Source organism: Portunus trituberculatus, chromosome 12 (assembly GCF_017591435.1).
Source record: "Portunus trituberculatus isolate SZX2019 chromosome 12, ASM1759143v1, whole genome shotgun sequence".
Taxonomy (NCBI): Eukaryota; Metazoa; Arthropoda; class Malacostraca; order Decapoda; family Portunidae; genus Portunus; species Portunus trituberculatus.
The window spans coordinates 7,285,215-7,306,202 of NC_059266.1; the positions used below are offsets into that span (position 1 = coordinate 7,285,215).

The 20,988-nt window shown below is 40.7% G+C and overlaps 1 protein-coding gene and 2 long non-coding RNA genes across 12 annotated transcripts in view; 1 reads left to right on the forward strand and 2 right to left on the reverse strand.

Moving 5' to 3' along the window:
* LOC123502743 overlaps positions 1-8,775 on the reverse strand; it is a 35,828-nt gene extending 27,053 nt beyond the window's left edge. Inside the window, exons 1-2 of the long non-coding RNA XR_006674214.1 lie at positions 8,637-8,775; positions 4,124-4,327 (exon numbers count right to left, since the gene is read on the reverse strand). This is a non-coding gene — a long non-coding RNA (uncharacterized LOC123502743). The remainder of the gene's footprint in view (positions 1-4,123; positions 4,328-8,636) is intronic.
* LOC123502739 (gamma-aminobutyric acid type B receptor subunit 1-like) overlaps positions 1-20,952 on the forward strand; it is a 32,361-nt gene extending 11,409 nt beyond the window's left edge. For 4 of the 10 annotated variants that reach the window (XM_045251968.1, XM_045251972.1, XM_045251970.1 and 1 more), the window contains 14 exons: positions 741-957; positions 2,600-2,748; positions 3,074-3,154; positions 4,146-4,319; positions 8,668-8,809; positions 9,344-9,494; positions 10,294-10,537; positions 10,917-11,148; positions 11,619-11,719; positions 12,628-12,783; positions 13,370-13,501; positions 13,784-14,006; positions 16,384-16,449; positions 17,570-20,952. In XM_045251968.1, coding sequence (XP_045107903.1) covers positions 741-957; positions 2,600-2,748; positions 3,074-3,154; positions 4,146-4,319; positions 8,668-8,809; positions 9,344-9,494; positions 10,294-10,537; positions 10,917-11,148; positions 11,619-11,719; positions 12,628-12,783; positions 13,370-13,501; positions 13,784-14,006; positions 16,384-16,449; positions 17,570-17,673 — 2,172 coding nt within the window. In that variant the 3' untranslated portion in view covers positions 17,674-20,952. Of the gene's footprint in view, positions 1-740; positions 958-2,599; positions 2,749-3,073; positions 3,158-4,145; positions 4,320-8,667; positions 8,810-9,343; positions 9,495-10,293; positions 10,538-10,916; positions 11,149-11,618; positions 11,720-12,627; positions 12,784-13,369; positions 13,502-13,783; positions 14,007-16,383; positions 16,450-17,569 lie in introns of all 10 variants that reach the window. The other 6 variants (XM_045251971.1, XM_045251973.1, XM_045251974.1 and 3 more) reach the window with 6 other exon arrangements.
* Positions 11,577-17,319, reverse strand: LOC123502744. The gene is made up of 3 exons (XR_006674215.1): positions 17,238-17,319; positions 12,609-12,810; positions 11,577-11,748 (listed from the first exon to the last, which is right to left on the reverse strand). It is a non-coding gene; the product is annotated as an uncharacterized LOC123502744 (long non-coding RNA).
* Positions 20,953-20,988: the final 36 nt, after the last annotated feature.

The window sequence follows — 20,988 nt, forward strand, 5'->3', positions numbered from 1 at the left end:
TTTTCCGGTTTTAGGAGCAGACTTGTGCAGATTAACTATCCATTCACTGTGTACTCTATAGATTTACTTGCGTTACGTTGGTTCTTCGACTTTCAACACAAAAAACATCACTAACTTTCTCCACTTCCCACTCATCACTCCTCGATCTTCAGTAACCTAAAAAATGTAAATAAATGAATAATAAATGAATCACGTTTCTTTACGCTACTCTCAAACTCATCTTTCAACTTTCAATAAACTCAAAGCAGGGTCACTATCACATCACAGGTCAAGTCAGGTCAGGTCAGCTGTAGGTCAAGTTGGCCTTTAAATCGGCACTTATCTCCTGTTGTTCCTTTTATTCGACTCTACTCCGTCCATTAATTTCCTCCGCTGACTCTCTTTTCTTCCACACTCCATACACTATTTAATTCTTCCTTATTTCGTATCCTCTCATCATCAAGAAGTAATTATTGTCCTTTGTTGTTTCTTGCTTCTCTCCTGCTGTCCATTAATCTCTTCTGCTGCCTTTCTCTTTCCTTCCACATTCCAAGCTCTAACTTTCTTATTTCGTAGCCAAAAAGTAATCGTCTTATAATATTTCCTCCTTGTCCTAAATATCTGCGAACATACCGTCTCTTATTTTCCGTGTAATATTTCCTTCTTGTCCTAGATACCGCGCACTTCCTGTCTTTATTTTCCGTGTAATATTTCCTCCTGAATATCTGCGCACTTACAGTCTTTCCTTCTTCATGTGACAGACAGTGGAGGACCTCGAACTGCGATGCAAAGAGGCCAACATTGAGATCGTGACGCGGCAGAGCTTCCTGACAGATCCGACGGACGCAGTGAGGAATCTGAAGCGGCAGGACGCGAGGATCATTGTGGGTCTCTTCTACGTGAACGCCGCCAGGAGGGTGCTGTGTGAGATATTCAAGAACAAGCTGTTTGGGAAGAGCTACGTCTGGTTCTTCATTGGTGAGGTTCAAACTTTTGCTGGTGAACTCTGAACACACGTATTGGTGAGCTTCAAACCTGAGCTCCTGACTTCCTTCTGTACATACCCCTTCCTTTTTGGCTTATCTCATTATTGACTTCCTGGGTTGTTTCTGTACGTCCACCCACCTTTCCTATTTCTTTTTTATACAAGAGGGAAACCTGGCTAAGGGAACAAAAACGATTAAACAAAAAGGCCCACTTAGATGCCAGTCCTCCAAAAGTGATATTTCAAGACATTTTTCCTCCAGTTTTATATATTTTTTTTTTTCTTTTGGTAATGACGCCTCAGGAGGAGGAGGAGGAGGAGGAGGAGGAGGAGGAGGAGGAGGAGGAATACAAAAGAAATACAAAGGAAGTCCAAACAGCAACAAACTTCTTACTTGGCTCTCTGGGTAACTATTCTACTCCATTTATGAGAAAGACAGAATAGCAGGAGGAGGAGGAGGAGGAGGAGGAGGAGGAGGAGGAGGAGGAGGACAAAGAACAAGAACAACAAGAAAGAGAACAATAAAGAATAAAAGAGAAGAAAGACACAATTACCAAACGAAGCCAAGCAATGAGAGACGGAATAACAGGAGGAGGAGGAGGCGAGAGGACAAAGAACAAGATCAACAAGGAGAATAATAAAGAAGAAAAGAGAAGACAGGACACAACAACCAAACAAAACCAAGCAAAATCAGTCACGATAACCAAAACACACACACACACACACACACACACACACACACACACACATATATATATATATATATATATATATATATATATATATATATATATATATATATATATATATATATATATATATATATATAAACAACATGCCAGAAGGAGAGAACAGCTACATAAATCTGTTTGCGGACGATGCGAAACTGTGCAGAGTCATTAAACAAAAAGAGGATTGTGAAATACTACAGGAAGACTTAAACAAGATCTGGAAATGGAGTAAAAAATGGGAGATGGAATTCAATGTGGACAAAAGCCATGTCATGGAAATGGGAAAAAGTGAAAGACGACCAGTGGGAATCTATAAGATGGGAGATGAAGTAGAACTAGAAAAGTAAAAAAGGAAAAGGACTTGGGAGTGACAGTGGAAGAAAACAATCAACCGGTAAGCCATATTGATAGAATTTTCAGAGACATATAATTTGCTAAGGAATATTGGATTAGCATTTCACTACATGGACAAAGAAATGATGAAGAAATTGACATATGAGGAGAGACTAAAGACTATGGATCTACCAACCCTGGAACAGAGAAGAGAGAGAGGATCTGATACAAGTTTATAAATTGATTAACGGAATGGATCAAGTGGATAATGAGAAACTAATCCTGAGAGAAGAATATGACATTAGAAGCACAAGATCGCATAGTAAGAAACTGAGGAAGGGAAGATGTCTGAGAGATGTTAAAAAATATAGTTTCCCACAAAGATGTGTTGAGACGTGGAACAGTTTGAGTGAGGAAGTGGTGTCAGCAACGAATGTGCATAGTTTTCAAGAAGAATTGGATAAGTGTAGATATGGAGACAGGGCCACACGAGCATGAAGCCCAGGCCCTGTAAAACTACAACTAGGTAAATACACACACACACACTTAACCATCTCTCGTTTTGCTTCAGGGTGGTATGAGGACAACTGGTTTGAGAGTCACCTGCAGGAGGAGAACCTGAACTGCACAAAGGAGGAGATGCGGGCGGCAGCGCAGTACCACCTCACCACTGAGGCGCTCATGTGGAACAAGGACAACGAGAAGACAATATCAGGCATGGTGAGACTGAATGCTTATTGTTTATTGTTATTTTGTTGTTGTTTTATTTCATATTTTTGGTCAATGTGCACTGTTTTTTGCTTTTATTGTTGCTTTTTTGCACTTTAATGGATGATTTGCAGTTTTTTCCTTTTTTTCTTGGTTTATTTCACTTTATTGATTGATGTGCGTATTTTTCTTTTTCTTTTCCTTCTGTATTTTTTTTTATCTTAGTCTGACATCATTTTTTTGTGGGCTCCTATAACACTGGTGTCCTTGAGAATACCACAGCACAAAAGCATCACAGCACTGCAATACCACAGCTCAAGGGTCTTATAATCCACAGACTGCAGGTGACTTTAGACGCAGACTCAACCAGGCGCTGATTGACCTGGGCTACGAGAACCAGAGCACTCCCGTTGGTTACCAGAGGCAACCAGAGCACTCCTCTCCTCTCATGTATGTATTGAGGAGCAGTTGGTTACCAGGTGAGGCACTTCAAGGGGCCACAAAACAGTCTAGCAGTACCCTCATTCTCTCCTCTCTCATGTATGTATTGAGGAGCAGGCACAAGACAGTCTAGCAGTACCCTCATGTACTGAGGAGCAGGCACAAGACAGTCTAGCAGTACCCTCCTCCTCTCTCATGTATGTATTGAGGAGCAGGCACAAGAGCAACAAAAACAACAGTATGATTCACTATCTTCTGTGTTGAATATGTAAGACTTTAAATCACACACCATTTCCATCTCTTCCACACTGCATTAAGCCCTTCAGTACCATGGTGTGTTTTCATATTCATTATGCTTACTATTTCATGATTTTATACAGTTTCAGAAATTTATGTGGGGATGAAAATAGTAAAGACTGTGGCCATTAATCTTCTGACCTCCATAAATGCTTCCTAATGTCAGTGAAATGGTCTAATTGTGCACAAATCTAAAGATAAAATTGTCTCAGTATTGAAGGGTTAATCCATCTTCATTCCTACAACACTCCATCTCCTCCACACAACCACAGTCCTATGTGTACCTCCCTTATTCATCTCTCCCCTACAGTACACACCTTTGCCTTATGACAGTACGAAGCCCTTAGCCCTCAATCCCTCAACACTCCTTTTCACACACAAGCAGTCCAACATGTAGCTCCTCACTTCTGTCCCTCCTACAGTAAGCACCCTTGCCCAATGACAGTATGGAGCATGCCCTGACCCTAAACCCACATTCTTAAAACATTTCTCCTCCTCCTCACAGCCCCACACATACCTCCTCACTTCTGTCCCTCCTGCAGTAAGCACCTTTGCCTTATGACAGTGAGGAGCCTGTCAGTCCACATTCCTACAACACTCCTGCTGTCTCTCTCACACACACACAGTCTCACACAGTCCCCACACATACCTCTTCACTTCCGTCCCTCCTGCAGGAAGCGCCCTTAGCCTATGACGCAGTGTGGAGTGTGGCGCTGGCCCTCAACAAGACGATGGAGACTCTGGCAGTGGTGAACAGGTCCATTGAGGAGTTCACCTACACCAACAAGGAGATTGCAGACGAGTTGTACAAGGCCATGAATGCCACACAGTTCCTTGGAGTCTCAGTGAGTGTCTGGGAAAGTAGGGAAGTATATGGGGTGTTTTAAGTCTCCATTTGCCTTTCTATAGGGTGTTTGAGTCTCTGTTTTCCTTTCTATGGGTGTTTTGAGTCTGTTTTCCTCTTTCTATGAGTGTTTTGAGTCTGTTTTCCTCTATGGGTGTATGAGTCTGATTTCCTCTTTCTACAGATACTATTTAGCCTATATTCACAATCTTATTAAAAATGCTATTCTCTCTCTCACAATGACTATTTTCCAGTGCCATAGAAATGACAGGAGGTTTCTCAAGAGTAAAATGTAGAAATATCATTCATTTGCTCCATGCTGGCATCTAAGTGGACCTTTTTGTTTAATTGTTTTTGTTGCCCTAGACCAGATTTCTTACAAAAAAGGTTTCTCATCTCTGTGGACTCTGAAAAATAGTGGCCACATAACCTATATTTTTAAAAGACTCTTGTTTCAGATACACAGGTTTTTAAGGGTAGTTTGATAGTTCTATACAGAGATTAATATCATTTCTATTTTATATATAGCAAAAACCAGTCACACGAACCAAGCCCTTCATATCACTGGACTTTGAAAATTATGGCAACATAGCGTATACTTCAATAAGACTCTTGTTTCAGTCATGCAGGTTCTTTAAGGGAGGTTTGGTGGTTCTTTTAACAGATTACATTGATATCTACCTTATCAAAAGAAAAAAACTCACAAACAAAGTTCCTGATAACTGTGGACTTTAAAAAATATTGGCCACATAAGTTGTATTTCTAAAAGACACTTGTTTCAGTAACACAAGTTTTTAATGGTTGTTTCATGGTTCCATTGACAGATTAACATGATTTCTACCTTAGCAATAGCAAAAGCACTCTTACGCATATTTTATCATCTCTGTGGACTTTGAAGAAAAGTGGCTTCATAGCATATATTTTCAAAACTCTTGTTTCACTTATACTGGTTTTTAAGGGTAGTTTGATGATTCTATTGAAAGACTAACTTCATTTCTACCTTATCAATAGCAAAAACCCTACTATGGATATATTTTATCATCTCTGTGTCACTGAAAAAATGGCCACATAACATGTTTTCAAAAAAATCTTCTTTCAGTCACACAGGTTTTTAAGAGTAACTTGATGGTTCTACTGACAGATTAATATGATATCTAATTTACCAATAGCATAAAACTCTTACAAAAAAAATTTCTCATCTCTGTGGACTTAAAAAAATAGTGGCAACATAACCTATGTTTCTAAAAGACTCTTGTCTCAGTTACACGGATTTTTAAGGGTAGTTTGATATTTTAATTGACAGAGTAATATAATTACCATTTTACATTTAGTGAAAACACTCATACGAACCAAACTCCTCATATCTGAGGAATTTGAAAATTGTGGCAACATAACCTACATTTTAAAAAGACTCTTCTTTCAGTCACACAGGTTTTTAAGGGAGGTTTCGTGGTTCTATTGACAGATTAACATGATATCTACCTTATCAAAAGCAAAAACACTCTTGCAAAGAAAGTTCCTCATAACTGTGGACTTTGAAAAATAGTGGCCAAATAAGTTGTATTTCTAAAAGACTCTTGTTTCAGTATCACTGTTTTCTAAGGCTAGTTTCATGGTTCCATTACAGATTAACATGATTTCTACCTTTTGAATAGAAAAAAAAACACTTACGCATAAATTTTATCATCTCTGGGGACTTTGAAAAACAGTGACCACATAACACATATTTTCAAAAGATTTTTGTTTGAGTTACATGGTTTTTAAAGATAGTTTAATGGTCCTAGTGACAGAATAATATGATATCTATTTTATGAATAGCATAAAAACTCTTACACAAATGTTTGTCATCTCTGTGGACTTTGAAAAAGAGTGGCCATAGAACCTATCTTATTAAAAGACTTTTGTTTCAGTTACACAGGTTATCAAGGATAGTCTGATAGTTCTATTGACAGATTAATATGATTGCTACTTTATATATAGCAAAAACTCATACAAACCAAGCTCCTCATATCTGTGGACTTTAAATATTGCGGCAACATCACCTATATTTTAAAAAGACTCTTGTTTCGGTCACACAGGGTTTTAAGGGATGTTTGATGGTTCTATCAACAGATTTCATTGATATCTACCTTATCAAAAACAAAAACACTCTTACAAACAAAGTTCCTCATAACTGTGGACTTTGAAAAACAGTGGCCAAATAAGCTGTATTTCTAAAATACTCTTGGTTCAATATGACGGTCTTTTAATGGTAGTTTCATGGTTCCATTGACAGATTAACATGATGTCTAACCTTATCAACAGCAAAAACACCATTACGCATAAATTTTATCATCTCTGGACTTTGAAAAATAGTGGCCACATAACATATATTTTTAAAAAGAGTCTCATTTCACTCACACCAGTTTTTAAGGATAGTTTGATGGTTTGATTGTCAGATTAACATGATTTCTACCTTATCAGTAGCAAAAATGCTATGGATAAAATTCATCGTATCTCTGGCTTTGAAAAATAGTAGCCACAAAACATATATTTTGAAAAGACTCTTGTTTCAATAACACAGGTTTTTAAAGGCAGTTTGATGTTTCTCCTGACAGATTAATATGTTTTCTAATTTACTTATAGCAAAGAACTCTTGTGATAAAGTTTTCTCATTTCTGTGGACTTGGAAAAATAATGGACACATAATCTATATTTTTAAAAGACTCTTGTTTCAGTTACATGTTTTTTTTAGGTTAGTCTGATTCTTCTATTGACACATTGATATGATTTCAACTTTATATATAGCAAAAACACTCATACGAACCAAGCTCCTCATATCTGTGGACTTTGAAATTTGTGGCAACATAACCTACATTTTAAAAAGACTCTTATTTCAGTCACACGGGTTTTAAAGTGAGGTTTGATGGTTCTATTGACAGATTAACATGATATTTGCCTTATCAAAAGCAAAAACACTCTTACAAACAAAGTTCCTCATAACTGTGGACTTTGAAAAATAGTGGCCACATGAGTTGTATTCCTAAGAGACTCTTGTTTCAGTATCACTGTTTTTTAATGGTTGTTTCATGGTTCCATTGACAGATTAACATGATTTCTACCTTATCAATAGCAAAAACACTCTTATAGATAAATTTTATCATTTCTGTGGACATTGAAAAATAGAGGCCACATAACATATATTTTTAAAAGACTCTTGTTTCACTCACATGGGTTTTTAAGGGAGGTTTGATGGTTCAATTAACAGATTACATTGATATCTACCTTATCAAAGGAAGAACACTCTAATGAACAAAGTTTCCTATAACTGTGGACTTTGAAAAACAGTGGCCAAATAAGTTGTATTTCTAAAAGACTCTTGTTTCAGTATCATTGTTTTTTAATGGTAGTTTCATGGTTCTATTGACAGATTAACATGATTCCTACTTTATCAATAGCAAAAACACTACTATGGATTAATTTTATCTGTGGAATTTTTAAAATATTGGCCACATAACATATATTTTCAAAAGACTCTTGTTTCAGTTTCACGGGTTTTTAAGGGTAGTGTGATGGTTCTATTGACAATTTACCATGATATCTACTTTACCAATAGCAGAAAAACTGTTATGAACAACATTTCTCATCTCTGTGGACTTTGAAAAATAGTGGCCACATAACATATATTTTAAAAAGACTCTTGTTTCAATCACACAGGTTTCTAAGGGTAGTTTGATGGTTCTATTGACAGATTAATATGATATCTTCTTTATCAACAGCATAAAAACTGTTTAAAAAAAGATTTGTCATCTCTGTGAACTTTGAAAAATTGTGGCCACATAACCTATATTTCTAAGACTCTGGTTTCAGTTACACTTTTTTTTTTTTTTTTATACTATGTGGGCTTTTCACGGGAATTTATGGGCTAAAGAGGGTACTTTTTGGGGTACCTCCTATCTCAAAGCCCACCCGCTAGGAAACCGTTGCCCTGAGTGAGGAAGCCCAACCTACACTCGGACCGTGGACAGGATTCGAACCCATGTGCTTGGAGACCCCTCGGACCCCAAAGCATGCATGGTTCCACTGTACTTTAAGGGTAGTTTGATAGTTCTATTGACAGATTAATATGATTTTTTCTTTACTTTACTTACAAGAGTCGGGATGTGTTTTTACCTCGTTTCTCTTGCCCCAACCTACATTGTCCTTGGTCTGATTTCCTCTCTTACACCAAAAAAAAAAAAAAAAAAAAAAAAAAAAAAATTGGTTAGATTTTTCCCTCTTACATAAAGATCCAAAGAGCTGCAACATTTAAAGAATACAAGCTTGGATGTGGTCTTACCTCGAGCCTCTCCTGCCCTCACTTGCCGCAGGGTCGAGTGGCATTCAGCAACGATGGCGACCGCATTGCGTGGACCCAAGTGGAGCAGATGATTGAGGGGCGGTACCAGAAGCTGGGCTACTTCGACGTGCAGACAGACAACCTCACCTGGTTCAACAGGGAGAAATGGATAGGTGAGAGAGAGAGAGAGAGAGAGAGAGAGATGATAGTTGCAATTTTAGTCTATCCCTGAGGTGTGAAAGATTATTTAAATTATCTCTATCAATTCTCTCTCTCTCTTTCTAAAGGAGGCTGGTCACAGTTCCCTACTAACTCAGCACAAACAACCTGTCTGTTAAGTTAGTCCAGCCAATCTACTACTCTATCTGTGAACCAGTTTCTTGTGTCCTTTTATTTCTACTTTTACCAAGCCATTACTTCTTAATACTAACCCTAAAGATCTTGTCTATATTATTCTTACTAGTTGATATCAGTCTTTGTTTTATCCTAATCTCTACTGAAGGTGTTGATTATTTTCTAGAGTACAAGCCTAACTATTCTTTGGGGACCAGTGACTTCAATGGGCTTCTTTTTCAACCTTTTTTCCCGTCCTGAAAAAAATAATGATAAGAGTGAAGGTGGTACACAAATCTCAGCTTCACAACTGTCCACATAACTGTACCATAAATAAAAGAATCAACTAAATCTCTGTACCTGCGTGTGTTCAGGTGACAAAGTACCTCAGGACCGCACCATAGTGAGGAGGCAGCTGCGTACCGTGTCCCTGGGTCTCTTCATCAGTATGTGCACCATCAGCGGCGTGGGGGCCATGTGGGCACTGCTGCTGCTCATCTTCACCTTCATCCACAGACACAGGAGGTACAGTTGACTCCCCTACCTTGCCTTCTCCTTCACCTTCATTGTAGTTTCCCTTCACCTTCATTCACCAGTAGATAAGATGTGAGTGAGTGTGATGGTGAAAGGTGACAAGTGCTGAGAGAAACACACTGACCAAAACAAGAGGTACAGTTGACTCCCCTGCCTTGCTTTGCCTCTGCACCTTCATTGTAGTTTCTCTTCACCTTCATTCACCAGTAGAAAAGACGTGAGTGAGTGCAATGAGGTGACGAGTACTGAGAGAAATGCCCCAACTGACCAACACAAGAGGTACAGTTGACTCCCTTGCCTTGCCTAGCTTCTCCACTTCATTCACAGACACAGGACTTGCTTGCCTTGCCTCTCCCCTTCACTCTTCATTCACCAGCATAGGAGGTACTGTTGATTCCCTCTACTCTGCCTTTTCCCTTCACTGTAGTTCCTCTTCACCTTCTTTCACTAACACAGGAGGTAAAGTTGACTCCCTGCCCTGCTCTGCCTTTTCCCTTCACTCTAGGTCCTCTTCATCTTCATTCACCAGTCTGCAATATCAGTGAGAAAAACATTAGTAGGAATCTAATAAATAACTTCTTTGGTGTAGGAAAATATCAGATGAAAGTATAGAGTGTGTAGAGTACCCAGCTTTCCTTAAATACTCTCTGGTCTGAGAAAACAAAACGAGAGTGAGATGTACTTAACCTCTCCCTAACAAATAATCTCTCTGGTCTAGAACATTGTAAGTGAGTGAGAGAAAGTGTTTAAAAGAAGGAGAGATAAACACAGCTTTATCTTACCATTCCAGGCTCATCCAGCTCTCCCACCCAGCCTGCAACAACATCACGCTGGTTGGGATCATGCTGTGTCTGGGTTCCATCTTCCTACTGGGGCTGGATGGGCAGTTTGTGGGCAAGCAGCAGTTCCCCATGGTGTGTGGGCTGCGGGCCTGGTGCCTCTCCCTGGGCTTCACCCTCGCTTATGGGGCAATGTTCTCCAAAATCTGGCGGGTCCACAGACTCACCACCAAGACCAAGATTGACAGCAAAGTGGTGAGTGAAGTGTGGGTGTTTTGTTTTGCTTTAAGAGTCTATGGCCTGTACTCAGAGGCACCTTGCTCTCTCACCATGACTATTTTCAAAAGCAGCAGAGATAATCAGCTGTGCTCTTAACCCATTCAGTACCATGATGTATTTTCATATTAATTCTGCCTAATATTTGGTGATTTTTAAATGGCTTCAGAAACTTATGTTGGGGGGATTAAATAGTGAAGATTCTGGCCAATAATTTTTTTTTACCTCCATAGACCCTTCCTAATGTAAAAAAATGGTTTTATCATACCCAACACTAAAAGGAAAAATGCATCTCAGTACTGAAGGGAAGTGTGTTTCATATGCTGATAATGTAAAAATCTTGTCAATCTGTCACTAGAGCCACAAAAACATCCTTCCCTCTCAGCGCGTGGAGCCGTGGAAGCTGTACGTGATGGTGGGGGTGATGGTGGTGGTGGACGTGGTGGTGTTGAGTGTGTGGCAGGGTGTGGATCCTCTGCAGCGCACCCTGGAGGTCTTCCCACTGGAGGTGCCCAAGAACACCAAGGAGGACATCAAGGTCATGCCAGAGCTGGAGCACTGCGAGAGCCGCCACAACACCATCTGGCTCGGTGAGTGTGTGTGTGTATGTGTGTGTATTTACCTAGTTGTAGTTTTACAGGGCCTGGGCTTTATGCTCTCGTGTGTGTGTGTGTGTGTGTGTGTGTGTGTGTGTGTGTGTGTGTGTGTGTGTGTGTGTGTGTGTGTGTATGTGTGTGTGCTATACAGTGATTCTAAAGTTTATAAGTCTAGTAGTAGTAATAGTAGTAATAATAAACACACACACATACATACTTTACACAAGATTGTCAGTTGTGGAAGGCAGTCATCGCCCATTCAACCCCACACCAAATGGGAAAATATGGACGTTAAATAAAAAATGATAATGATGATGACACACATACTTCACATGCACAAATTAGTGAACTCCATACACTATTGGAGAAATCACAGTCCAACTTAAATCCTAAAAAAAAAAAAAAAAAGACATTTACTCACACTTACAACAACAACGATGGTGATGCCGCTGCCTCTGCCTCAGGTCTGCTCTACGGCTACAAGGGGCTGCTGCTCATCTTTGGTCTGTTCCTGGCCTATGAGACGAGGAGCATTAAGCTGAAGCAGATCAATGACTCCAGGCTGGTGAGTGCTGGTCAATGGTGTCACGTGACCTGCTGGATGCATGTCAGATATGTAGTAGTAGTAGTAGTAGTAGTAGTAGTAGTAGTAGTGGTAGTGGTAGTAGTAGTAGTGGTGTGTGGTAGTAGCAGTGGTGCAGGTGGTGGTGGTGGTGGTGGTGGTGGTGGTGGTGGTGGTGCAGTGGTGGTGGTAGTGGTGCAGTGGTGGTGGTGGTGGTGGTAGTGGTAGTGGTAGTGGTGTGGTGGTGGTGGTGGTAGTGGTGGTGGTAGTGGTAGCAGTGGTGGTGGTGGTGGTGGTGGTGGTGGTGGTGGCAGTGGTGGTGGTGGTGGTGGTGGTGGTGCAGTGTAGTAGTGGTGGTAGTGGTGTGTGGTAGTGGTAGTAGTAGTAGTAGTAGTAGTGGTAGTAGTGGTAGTAGTAGTAGTAGTAGTAGTAGTAGTAGTAGTAGTAGTAGTAGTAGTAGTAGTAGTAGTAGTAGTAGTAAAATGTCATAAAATATAAATGCTACTGGATTGAAATTAAATAAATACAAATGAATAATTACAGAAAATAATTAATCAATCTAAAAAAATAAATTAATAAATAAAAAAAAAAAAAGAAAACTATGAACACTATTTGATTTAAGCGAAAAGTGAAATAGTATGAAATAGTATGAATAACTATAGAAAAGAACGAAACAATTTGCCTAAAAACACTTGATAAAATACAACAAAACGATAAAACAGTGACCAAACAAGCACAGATTAAAAAATGACAGACAAATACACAAAATTAACCAAAAAATCACAAATATAGAAAAACAATAAATCTTTCCTTCATTCAAAACAAAACGCAACACAAACAAAACAAAAACAGACAAAAATACACCACCTCACCACGCATCATCACCACTCACCACCCGTCATCACCACCAGGTCGGGATGAGCATCTACAACGTGGTGGTGCTCTGCCTCATCACCGCGCCAGTCACCCTCGTCATCTCAGCACAGCAGGACGCCTCTTTTGCCTTTGTCTCCTTCGCCATCATCTTCTGCTGCTTCCTTTCCATGGCCCTCGTCTTCATTCCAAAGGTGGGTCTTTGTAGTAGTAGCAGTGTACTAGTAGTTGTATTAGGAGGAGGAGGAGGAGGAGGAGGAGGAGGAGGAGGAAGAGGAGGAGGAGAGATATAACTGATTATTTTATGTATATTTCTAGGTCTTTATATACAATGATTCAAAAGTTTGTAAAAGTAGTAATAGTAGTAGTAGTAGTAGTAGTAGTAGTAGTGTTGTAGTGGTAGTAGTAGTAATATTAACAGCACTGAGAGTATTAGCAGTAGTAGTAATAGTAAAAGCAGTAATGGAAATAACAGAAGAAGCAGAAGTGATAGTAATAGTAGCTAAAGAACCAGCAGTAGTTGTAGTAATAACAGTAGCAGTAATAATAATAACAACACCATTTTTCAAGTAGCAGTAATAATAAAAGCAATAATAGCTGACATAACACTAGTGGAAACAACAATAACACCATTTTTCAAGTAGTAGTAATAGTAGTAGCAGTAACACACTCAAGGCATTAGATCACAAACACCAACACTTCTGCTGATAACACAAGACAGGTTCCAGACACCCCAATGAGTACCTCCCCTGGGTTACCCTTTGCCATATCCCCCTGCAGATCATAGAGATCCTGCAGCACCCTGGGGAGCGTGTGGAATACCAGGGGGATGGGGCGCCGAGTAAAGAGGAGGAGGAACGCTACCAGAAACTACTGAGGGAGAACGAGGATATGCAGAGATTAATTGCTGAGGTGTGTTGTAGTGTGCTCTCTCTCTCTCTCTCTCTCTCTCTCTCTCTCTCTCTCTCTCTCTCTCTCTCTCTCTCTCTCTCTCTCTCTCTCTCTCTCTCTCTCTCTCTCTTTATTTGTTATTTATGCTTTCATTGTTCTGCTATTCTTTTGTTCTTCATCTTATTCTTTCTCTTTCTCTGTTTTCTATACTTGTTTGCTATTAACTTCAACTGTCATTATTCTTTGTTTTCTCTTTCTCTCTCTTTCTCTCTCTTTCACCTCCATTTCTCTTCCCCATTACAGAAAGAAGAGAAAATCCGTCTTCTAAAACTCAAACTGCAGGAACGGGCAGCCATTAGAAGCAAGGAGAAACAGCAACAACAGCAACAACAACAGCAGCAGCAGCAACTCCAGCAACAACAACAGCAGCAGGCACAGCAGCAGCAACAGCAGCAGCAAGCAGAGAACCACATAAGCATGCCCTGCCAAAATGAAGCAATGTCGCAGCCCCCACGTTTACGACAAGGTGCGATAGTAGTAGTGGTAGTAGTACCTGTAGCAGCAGTAGTGGTGATGGTGGTGGTGGTGGAGGCAGAAGTAGTGGTAGCAGTAGTGGCAGTAGCAGTAGCGGTAGTGGTAGCGTGAAGTAGCAGCAGCAGTAGTAGTAGTGACTGAGTGGTGGGCTTATTTAAAGGCAGCTTCACACAAAGTCTTGATCCAACACACTGTCTGCTGTTCATTCCTCCCTGTCACTGCTGAAGTCATCCCTGTGTCACGTCTGCTGAGCCTGTCAATGGGTGAGCTGCCAGTATCTCAGGGCACCACAAACACTAAGGCAAGCAGTACCATGTCGCTTCCTCTCGGTATAACCAACACACTCAGCGCTGGTCTCGATGATAACCTAATCTCTGTATAAGTTGATGGCTTTGCTCCATAAAAAATGTTGTCTGGATGATTCTTTTCTTCTCAACAGCTTGACTTGATTTTTTTTTTGTTCTTTTTTTTGTTCACTGTTTTCATCTGTTCCTCATGACTGCATGTTTTCAAAGTCAAGTCCTTGCAACTCAAACTCTTCCTGAGCAGTACGTACTCTGTCTGGAGTATGTATTACCAACAATAAAACGTGCCAGTTCAAATCAGTATCTTTGGTCTTCACCACTGATATTATCTGTTGGACGATGACACTGGTGCTCCCTTGGCTCGACACACACTCCTGTCAAGAGGCACTAAGCAGGTGAAGGGGTGACTCAAGTCTTGCCTGACAGACGCCCTCGTGCTCTGAGTCGAGGTACGCCAGGGACAGTGTGCTGGACAAAGGCTTCATGTGACGCCACAACACTCTAGTAGATGAGCATGAGTGGTAAATACTTAGAGAAGAGTCGTATGGTAGACAAGCAAGTGGAGGTTTACAAAAAGTTGACAGCAGTGAGGTCTTGTCTTTTATATTCATTAGCAGAGTGAGGCTAAGAAGTAAAGTAATCTCAACTTCTACTTTCACTTAGCATGAGTGGTCAGTCATATGTTAGATGAGTGAAGGTTTATAGTGAGATCTTGTCTGTTGCATTCATTAGCAAAGTGATGAGGCTAAGAAGTAAAGTAATTTAAACTTATACTTTCACTTAGCATGAGTGGTCAATACATAGAGTGGGGTTGTACGTTAGAGAGTGAAGTCTTGTCCATTTTCACCTTCCCCTACTAGTTACATGAATAGAAAGACATCATTAAGTGAGGCATCATCAGTTCCCCTTCATATATTAGCTAAACAAGTTCAAATGAGGCTGTCAGTTTGTACTTTCAAATGAGTAACAAGACTTGAAATATTTAGATCACATCCATCCCCACCTTCACATCTTTATTGAGTGACAAGACTAAGAAGTGAGATCATTTCAACTTCTACTATCATTAGGTAGGATGGATAGACTAGGGAGAGTCAGGTCACAATCTCCACTGTCATGTATAGACAATAATGAGTGGAGCTACAGAAAGGATATAAGGTTGGACAGCATTCACGCTAACAGCTCGAATGAAACAGATGATCTATGCTAATACGTTGCCTATTATTTAGAAAAAAGTGGGTTCATATCTATAGTAACCATGAAATAGTCTATACTAATACAGTGTCTAAGTATCTTACATGAACATAATGTATAATAATAGTGTTTCACATTGCACACACACACAAATAATAATAACAAAATAATAATAATAATAATAATAATAATAATAATAATAATAATAATAATAATAATAATAATAATAATAATGAAAACAAGCTAGTACCTACCAAAGAAAATGAGAATTCCTGAAAAAAATATGAAGAGTACAGAACATGAATAACTTTGGTCAGTCATACACCTGCAGGAAACTATTGCACACCTCCACAACACAGCACAACAAAACACTCATCACTGAACTCCATCGCCTGGCACACAGAAGAAAACTTTGTAACTAAACTGAATAGAAATCACCTGAAAAGTACAGTGCAAACCACACACACACACACACACATACTGCTCGACACTTCTGACCCTTGCCAAACAGGAATTAACTGAGAATAACACACAAATGAACAAATGAGTAAAATTATCCAATATAAAATCTCTTAATGTGACGCAGATGAGCATATACTGACCCTGACTTACGATGGGTCACCTTATTGTCACTTTACGAGTCTGAGAACGCTAGGATTACTGGATTAAAGCAACAGACTTTATGAACTTAACTTTGCTGTACATACACTTGATAACCTGTTGGGCGAGGGTCAATACTCATCTTGCCCTAGAAAAGAAAGCGAGAGAGCGAGAGCGAGAGAGAGAGAGAGAGAGAGAGAGAGAGAGAGAGAGAGAATACAAAACACCTCTGGAACATGATACAGCACACACACAAGGTTATACTTTTCCTAGGCTCGACTGACAACCACTCGGAGACATCGCCACTGCTCAAAGCCAATGTGGAGCTGTACTATGGGAGTGAGTACTGCTACATCTTGCTACACACTCACTCACACATACACACATGCCTGGACACACCCCCAGCAGCCTTCAAGCACTGAGTAACGGCTTTGATTGATGTAGTACTCACACACTACAGCAGCACTTAATGGAAGCTTTGTGATTGTTGCACATGATCAGCACCAAACAAAGGCTTTACATGCATCATACAAGCCTTTAAGCACTTGATGTATGGACATAATAACTTTTGATTTCTTTCTCCTTTTCTTCCATCTAATTCTGTGCATCCTGTTCTGTTTCCTCTTGTTCTTCCTCCTCCTCCTCCTGTTTGTATTCCTACCTTTGCTTCCCTCTCTCACGTATTACCAGCACACATACACACACAAACACACACACAAGCTTCTTCACAAATGCACTCACTCATGTAAATAGTGTATGTGCCGCCAGACAGACTCACAAACCACACAAGACACCAGAGTAAGTCTTAAGGCAAGGGTGGAAGGAGGAGACACTGGCAGGGGAATTAGGAAGCAAGGATGAAGGAATGGGGTGAGTCAAAAGAAGGCAAGATCTAGAATGTGATCAAAGGTGGCCAGCAACTTATGAGTGATTTACACATTTTGAAAGTAAAAATTTTGGTCTCCATGTGTTTTATTAGAATTCATATTTGTGAGTAAAAACTTCAAAGAAATTTGTCTAAGAATATTGAGGAATGCATTAACTGGAAGAGTATATATAATTCTAAAGGAATAAAACTCATTCATAGATTGCCATTCATCTAAACTGTGCCTGGTAATGATGCTCACCTGTCACGATGCTTGATGGGGAGTGTGTACAAATATATCCTCCTTCCCTCACTGCACTGAACACTTAGCAGGGATGGCGCAGCAGTCTAGGCCAGCAACACCAAAGGAGGAAAACAAATCACAATGACAAAGGACAAAGATGAGGTGTGTTAGAGGGGGACATCAGCTGACACAGAGAGAGAGAGAGAGAGAGAGAGGAAGAAGACACACGCTGCTCCTCCCTTCCATCCCTGCCTTAACAGCACCCACAGCACTAAGCCAGAGGACAGATGGAAGTAATAATAATGCACGCCTTCTCCCCCTTTGCCACCGTACCCTGTTTTTGGGGTCAGGCGGGCAGCCAGCCGTGAGGATCGTGACCCCAGACGCAGCCTCTGCCCCTGAGGACGCCATGGTGCCTCGACTCAGCTACGACATCTCCGAGTCTTACCTGTGAGACAACCTGACCCCCCCTTGCCCCACCACCACTACTCACACCAGTGCCACCAACACCCACACCACTGGCCACACCACCCGGCAAGTCTCTGATGCTACACCTGACACTTGCCACTCTTACAAACCTTACACCACCACTCACACCATCGCCACCTCTTCACACATTGACCGTAAATCCAGGAGGCGAGTTTCTGATGTCTCTGATGCTCGCTCCCACTTGCCTCACCCCGCCGCCTCATACCCACCCCTTACTGATCACACACAGCCCCCTGCCATCCCTCCTCGCTCCATCGACCGCACCGCCACCAGGCAAATCATCAGCACCACTCACAAGCCCATCGCCTCCACCACCAGAACCTTCCGTAGAACCAACACCATCAGTACACCTTACCGTGCTTTCATCACCTCCCACCACCTCCCACCTGCCTCCTCCACCCAGACCCATGCCACTGCAGCCTCCATCCCTTACTCCGTCTCCACCATCCCTGCCGATGCCACTCCACCCACCTCCTACTCCACCACCACAACTGCTTATCACCCACCCGTCACCTCCACCTTCTCCAACCCAAGCTATTTCTCCTACAGCACTATGAATGTTGACTCTTCACCCGATGACAGGAACCCGCCTTACAACACCTCCAGGAACACCTCTAGGATATCCGCCTCACTCACCTCCCTCACCACTTACTCACGCAGACCGCACTACCACCACAATCAGTATTTCTGGTGAGCACCAAAGCACATGGTTGATTCACACCACCAGTGCTTCATATCACCAGGATTGTAACATAACTCTCATCACTCATTCATACACACACTCACACATACAAAGAAGAAACCTTTAAAATGTTTACTTTCTATACAGCAAGACCAACTGTATGAACATATCAGAATAAGGTACACATCACACACTCATACACTCCATGTGCATTAAAAAATTTGGTGTATTGGTTGTGTTGTACCAATCTTCAACCTCCTTCTACACATATACACACACACACACATACCAACAAACTTGCACCACAAAACACCAAAGCCCGTGCGTCAGTGTGGGTCTGTGCCGCCCTGCACACACTGCTGGGGTTTGGGTGGTGCTGGGGCATTGCCGGGGGTCAGGAACAATGGCTTCTAAACAAGCTGCAGCGCGAGAAATTTAACTCGATACAAAAAGAAAAAAATAATATATATATATATATATATATATATATATATATATATATATATATATATATATATATATATATATATATATATATATATATATATATATATAGTTCCCTATAACAGATACAAAAAATCATCCAAAAAAATGAATAAAAAGTAAATAAAGAGAGATTAGAATGTAGTGTTTTCAGTGTGTACTGTGAGATAATGTTAGCTTCCCAGATTACTGTTCTATCCTGTTACATACTTTAAATAATTTACCTTTGCATGGTTCAGAATCTAAAGAGTTAGAATAAATATGAAAGTAACAGAGTCTAGTTATGTAAAAGATTCACATGTATTTATATTTGTTCTTGGATGGAATATTTAAATTATTATGTTTCCCTTCAGATATATCAATATATATTTGTCTTTCCTTGTTGCAAAACTGTAAACATAAAAGATGAATTACATGAACATAATTGTTGATAAAAGTATGATTTCTTGCACCAAGTTACAATGTGAACCTGTACAGTAGATGTAGTGCTGAGGAGTGTAGGAGTATGGCCAGCCGTGCATCTGTCACTGTGTCTTTCTTGAGGCGGGTCACTCGTGTTAGCGTGACAGAGAGAGAGAGAGAGAGCAAGGGTTGTCTGGAGTCCTTGTCTTGTCAGATCCTTAGTACAACCTGATCCACTTCCTGGCTATAGACATGTACCAAACAGACAGATGTTGCATGAATGCCAAATGGAAGATTACATATATGGAAGCAAGACTATTTTTCTTCAACCACTAGTGTGGTTTACTCAGAAGTCACAGAGCCTTGAAACCGGACCTTGTGCCTGCCCAGGGCCCAGTCATTGTAGACAGTTATGTGTGGACGTGAGGAGTGAATGTTGGATTGCCGTGTGAGTGGCAATGCAGCGCATGTCTGTGGGTGACCACTTTGCTGTGAACTGTACCTTCAGTTTTCCAGGATCTGGATTGCACCCTTGTTTGGTGGAGAGGGGAAAAGATGGTGTCATTTGCTCCATGTTATCATGAGTTACAGCAAGTCTTTGAATTAGAGAATATGGTTACGTAAGAAGTGTATTTTTTTGTCTGTTGCAAGAACATACTTTGGAAAGACAGAATAGTTATTTTTCCACAGTTAGGTTATGTATGTATCCCAAGACAGTTTTTACCTCTCCTGTGTCAGTGTATTCAATGTTGCCTTCACCTTCTTACTGTTGAGCCACCATCTCATTGTTGATCAATACTCAGTGCCCCAGCGCAGCACTCTCTGGCTGCTCCTCAAAACAGGCTTTTTATTCACTCAAACAATAACAGTTCTAGATGAATTATGCAAATTTTTGAGATGATACAAAGTGTTCATATAGTTTGTAGAACACAGCTTGGGTTGTATATCTGGTGAGGGTAATCTTGTAGTGAATATACCTGTACCTTAATTTTGTAAAGGTGTAAATGAGTCACCCGTAGATGTACCTGTTCTCTCTCGTAGCAATGTATGCCAGGTGAACGCAAAAATTATATTTTCCTCAAAAAATACTCTAAAATGAAAATTCATCTTTTTGAATGTTATGTGCAGGGAATGTGAAATGGAGAATCCTGCCGTGTTACAATGAAAGACAATGAGATCAACCTCAAAGTGGAGTAGAGAGTGTAGTGGTGTGGAGGACACTACCTTTCCCTGAGTGACTCACCTGTGTCTGTGTACCTGTGTGGGTGGGTGAGGGGATGGCCAGGAGCCCCTCCCTCACCCCATCCCTGCCTGGGGTGTTGTGCTGCATGCCTCACACCTCACAGGTACTCACTACACACAGGCTGCCATCTGAAAAGGCACCACTCCACACATTAAAACGAGCAATATTCATACCATGTTGTTTTTGTGTCTATTGAAGTTTTCCTAAATAAAAAGAAAGGCGGCACAATCTGGATCTCCATCACTACAAAATTGTTATGTGTTGCTGATATCTGAGCGGATGCAATCTGAGCAGTGTTAGCAGGGACAATCATGGAACACTTCACAGGATGGCTGAGGGGGGCTGGATCCTTGCTCTACCTGGCAATTGTGACACTGTGAGGTGACCTTCAAACATGCATCATTCATGACAAATCAATAAAAGTGTTTTTGCTACAGTGTTTCTCTATCTTACCCACACCCCGGACACAA